Source organism: Thermobia domestica, chromosome 18 (genome assembly GCF_964235325.1).
Source record: "Thermobia domestica chromosome 18, izTheDome1.hap1.1, whole genome shotgun sequence".
NCBI lineage: Eukaryota > Metazoa > Arthropoda > Insecta > Zygentoma > Lepismatidae > Thermobia > Thermobia domestica.
Window position 1 is genome coordinate 170855404 of NC_137471.1, and position 5385 is coordinate 170860788.

The 5385-nt window shown below is 34.2% G+C and overlaps 1 protein-coding gene across 1 annotated transcript; it reads left to right on the forward strand.

Moving 5' to 3' along the window:
* The first annotated feature begins 2281 nt into the window (after positions 1 to 2281).
* Positions 2282 to 4258, forward strand: LOC145675379 (uncharacterized). Its single transcript, XM_081745781.1, has one exon. It carries the CDS (start codon positions 2282 to 2284, stop codon positions 4256 to 4258), a length of 1977 nt encoding a protein of 658 aa, XP_081601907.1.
* The last annotated feature ends 1127 nt before the right edge of the window (positions 4259 to 5385 follow it).

Below are 5385 nucleotides of genomic sequence, written 5' to 3' on the forward strand. Positions count from 1 at the left end.
GTGTTCCTCATAACTTGCGCTACAGTTGGTTGGTTGATGAAATATTCGATGTTTTCAATCATGCTAATTATGAATATTATATCTTCTTTCCCATAAATAATAGTTTATGTGGGATACGGCTAATAAGCGATTTTTTTGGATGATTTTGCAAAGTAAGAAATGTAATAATTTGCTTTTTCTCTATTTTCAGGTTTAGAAAATATCACTAAACCGTTAGGAAGAATACGTTATTGTAAAAAACACTTCTTGGTGCACTTTAGTGGGAACAGCCCCAATTACAGTAAAAGCATCAAACAGCGGAAATACGTGAGATATAGTTTTTCGTAAATAATTGCTAGTTGACAGAATACTATTTTCAGGTTTAGAAAATATCGCTAAAACATTATTGGAAAAAACTTCTTGGTGTTCTATAGTGGGAACAGCCCCCAATTACAGTAAAAGCATCAAACAGCAGAAATAATTGTTAGTTGATAGAATACTATAGTACTCTAAGCAATAAAAAATGGAAAGTTCTAGTAAAATTACAATCATTAACAAAATAACTAGAAAGTACAAAAATTCCGAATGAATGGTACAATGATAACTGCACAACTTGCGAGAACCCCTGAAGGGGAAAACCCAATTACCTGGTTGCGAAGTGGAATTGCTCAACTATTGAATATGTTGATGGAAGATGTAGATTCCCACCATCAGGTAGGGCTGACATATGGAATCAGAATAATCCAGATAGATCGTTTTGGTTTTCATTTCGAGAAGCAGCGAATGTCGGTAAAGACTTCATCTGGGAGGCTCTGAATCGAGTCATTCAGTCAAATGCAAAATTTATGGAACAAGATCGTTTTGTTATTGATTTTCATCATGTGGCTTTACCTATAGGCGAAGGGAGAAAAAGTCAAAATTCTTCCTCTGATGAAGAATATATGAAAAAAAGCAAGGGTATAGTCGTTATTAAAAATAAAGATAGTAGTTGCCTTGCTCACGCCCTTGTAGTTGCTAAAGGGCTCATTGATAACAGAGGGAATAAAAATGTTTCTCAACTCTATTATAATCAAAAAAAGAACTTTATGTCTTTAGAAGCTAAATTATTGTGTAAGAGTTCTGGCGTTAAATTGATGCATGGTGGTGGCATACCTGAATTAAAACTAATTCAATCATATTTAACTGATTATACGATTACAGTGTACGACGATTTGACGGGGGAAAAAACATTTTTCGAGGGCATCGGTGGTGAGAAGAAAATTAATTTACTCCTGATAAGTAATCATTATAATGTTATTACCAATCTATGTGCTGCATTTAGTTGTGGGTACTTTTGCGAAACATGCCATAAGAGATATAACGAGAAAGAAAGGCATATAGGGCACTGTAAGGCATTATGCCCTAAATGTAGAAAAAATCCTCCATGTAAGAAGACAGATGAAGTATTAAATTATAATAATTGTAACAGATGTTTTTACGGTAACGAATGTATGGCGTATCATATAAAATCAGGTTTGTGCTCACAGTTAAAAGTATGTAAAATATGTCTTAAAGCGTATGTTATCAAGAAAAATAGAAATCCTCACCAGTGTGGGGAAACATTCTGTATAAACTGTGACAATATGATGCCCCCCCCCCGTCATTTATGTTACATGCAAATACGAAAAAATTCAAACGTAGGAAAATGGATGATGATAATCTATGACATTGAGTGTAGGCAAGATGAAATATTCCGTGAACATGTGCCTAATTTGGTAATCACACAGCAAGTATGTTATCATTGTTTTAAGAATAGCGATGATAATTCATGTACTATTTGCAGTAGAAAGGAAAACATTTTTTATGGTGAAGAGTGTGTTACTGATTTTCTGGAGTATTTATGTAGTAAACCATCCAATATTAATAAAGTTATATGCATTGCACATAATGCAAAAGGATATGATGCACATTTTATTCTGCGTGCAATGATATCAGCGAAACGATGGACTCCAAACGTCATAATGAAGGGGTGTAAAATAATGAGTATTGATTGTAAATATTTAAAATTTATCGATAGCATTAATTTCTTTCCGATGGCTCTATCAAAATTATCTGATGCATTTGACATAGAAGAAACAAAAGGTTATTTCCCGCACTATTTTAATACGAAAGATAATCAAAGCTGTGAAGGACCTATGCCCGACCCTAAATTCTATGGTTTTCAGTATATGAAGGAAAAAGAACAAAAACAGCTTATAGAATGGTATGAAAATACTTAAATCAGACATTTAATTTTAAAGAAGAATTAATTCGTTATTGTCGCATGGATGTTAACCTTCTACGGAAGGCATGTGTTAAATTTGTAGTAGAATTCCAGCAAATAACTGATGTTAATCCACTAGTCGAAGCAATTAGTATAGCCTCGGCCTGTAATCTTGTATTTCGACGCAAGTTTCTCAAAGAACAGACTATAGGTATTATTCCTCATAATGGTTATCGTTGGTCAGATCAACAGTCCATCGAAGCGATTCAATGGTTGGTTTACGAACAAGAAAGACTAGGTATTACAATCAAGCACGCAGCAAATGGAAAGGAAATGGTTCTAATGGGTGTTTTTAAATTAGATGGTTACGCACGTATAGGTGAACAGACCCATGTATGGGAATATGAAGGTTGTTTCTATCATGGATGTGTTAAATGTTTTAAAGTAGGGCGTGATAAACCTATATATAATGATCCGCATACCACTCTTGAAATACGCTATGAAAACACCATTAGAAAAATTAATCATTTAAAAAACTTGGGCTACGTAGTTCATGAAATGTGGGGGTGTGAATGGAAGAATGAACTACGTAAAAATCCGCAAATTGCAGAATTGGTGGCACATCACCCCCTATGTAGAAAAGATCCTATCAAACCTAGAGATGCTCTATATGGGGGGCGATTTTCCGCTGTTAAATATTACTATAAGACTGCCCCGGGGGAGGAGGTGCACTACGTGGACGTCATTTCGTTATACCCCTATTGTTGCAAGGTGAAAAAATATCCCATAGGGCACCCAAAAATCTATGTGGGTGCCGATTGTCCAGCAATAGATAAATTTGAGGGTATCGTGAAATGTACAGTACTTCCTCAACGGGATTTGTATCATCCCGTCCTACCGTATCGCAGCAATCATAAACTTCTGTTCCCTCTGTGTCGCAGATGCGCGGACACTCTAAATACAGATGACTGTGAGCATAGTGATGCGGAGAGGGCCCTCACTGGGACGTGGGTGGTGGACGAAGTACGTAAAGCCCAAGAGAAAGGTTATAAAATGTTAGAAATGCATGAGGTATGGGAGTATGAAGTAGTGCAGTATGATCCTGTTAAAAAAGAAGGTGGCTTATTTACAAATTATATAAATTTGTTCATGAAATTGAAAACAGAAGCTCATGGTTGGCCTAAATGGTGTAAAAGTGAAGAACAGAAAAATAAATATATTAAGGATTATTATGAAAGAGAGGGAGTACAACTAGATAGATGGAAAATTGGTAATAAAAACAAAGCACGAAAAAGTATTTGCAAATTAGCACTGAATTGTTTATGGGGCAAATTTGCTCAGAATGATAATATGACTCACACACAAATTATTCGAGAACCTGCCATATTTTATGATAAATTAACCGACAGTAATACTAAGGTAACACAGCTAATTCCAATTGATGAAGATGCATTATTATTAAATTACAAGATTTTGGATGATGCAATTATTCCGTTAAAAAATACTAATGTAATATTGGCTGCGTATACTACTATGCATGGTCGCTTAGAATTATACAACTATTTAGAGAAGCTAGATAAAGATGTGTTATATATGGATACTGATAGTCTCATTTATATAGTAAGAGCTGGAGGCATAAAATTACCTCTTGGGGATTATTTCGGCGCGTTAAAAAATGAAATAGATAATGTAGGTCCCAATGCATATATTAATGAATTTTGTAGCGGTGGGACCAAAAATTATGCGTACGAGGTATTCAGCGGAGGTACAACAAAGACCTGTTGTAAGGTGAGGGGAATTACTCTAAATAGTGAAACAATGAAAATTGTGAATTTCGAACAAATTAGAAATATGGTTCTGAATGATGCCCCTCCTGTAAGTGTGTCAAACCCTTGCAAAATTGCTCGCACAAAAGACATCAAAATTATCAGCAAAGAGGAAACGGAAACCTATCAATTGGTACACACAAAACGCAAAAGAGTTGAAGAAAGTTATGATACAGTGCCTTATGGTTTTAAGAGAAATAGACTATTGTAAAAAAGAATAAGTTGTGTAAATAGATAATTATGGATAAAAAACAACTTTTAAGTTCTTTTTACTTCATCGATGATTCCACCGATCTTTGTGTATATTTGAAATATAGTAGTGATTATAAATTTTATGTGTTTATAAAATTACGCATTGTTAATGAATGTATTGTGTTATCAATTAATGAATGGTCCAGGTTTTTATCATATCCCATGTATATAAATGATTATTTTAGAGAAGGTGAGAATGCAACTGAATACGCACTAAGTGAGAAAACGAAAGTAATACTTGACGCTAATAATGACGATGATAATTTAATGTATATTTGTGCAAATGATAATAATAGTAGAGTTGAAATAGATTTTTCTACATGGAAAAAAATATGTTACTATTTCCCATGTATTGATGAAGCAATTTCTTCATGTTCTACACTTGCTCCTCTAATAAGTAAATATCTATATGAATGTGTTGTGAAGGGTAAATTTTCTAAAGTTACTTTTGTTGAAGACACTGTCACAGCAAATCGTATTCAACTAGAATTAGTTTCTATGTTATTGGGTGATTGATAAATATTTTATTTTTTGAAGAAATATAAAATAGAGAGAAAATGGAGTTTCGACATCCTTTCACTTGCATTATTGCAGGCCCCACTGGGTGTGGTAAATCATATTTTGTAAAAGAGTTTTTAAAACATTATGCCGAAAAATGGAAAAATATAGTATGGTGTTATGGTGAGTGGCAACCTCTGTATGAAACTCTATCCTCAGGTTGTACATTTAAAAAAGGGCTCCCCGAAATAGATGATTTTCCAGCACAAGCTGGCCCCCATCTGGTAATTATTGACGATTTAATGCGAGAATGTGATACACGAATTGTTGACTTTTTACTAAAGGTAGCCACCACCGAGATTTAAGTGTTATTTTTATAACACAAAATATGTTTCATCAAGCTAAAGGTATGCGAGACATATCATTAAATTGCCATTATATAATATGTTTTAAAAACCCCAGAGACCAGGCTCAAATTAATTATCTAGCACGCCAATTATATCCTGGTAACACAAAATTTGTACAGGAAGCCTATCAGGACGCAACACAAGATCCTCATAGTTATTTGGGTTTTGATTTAAAACAGGG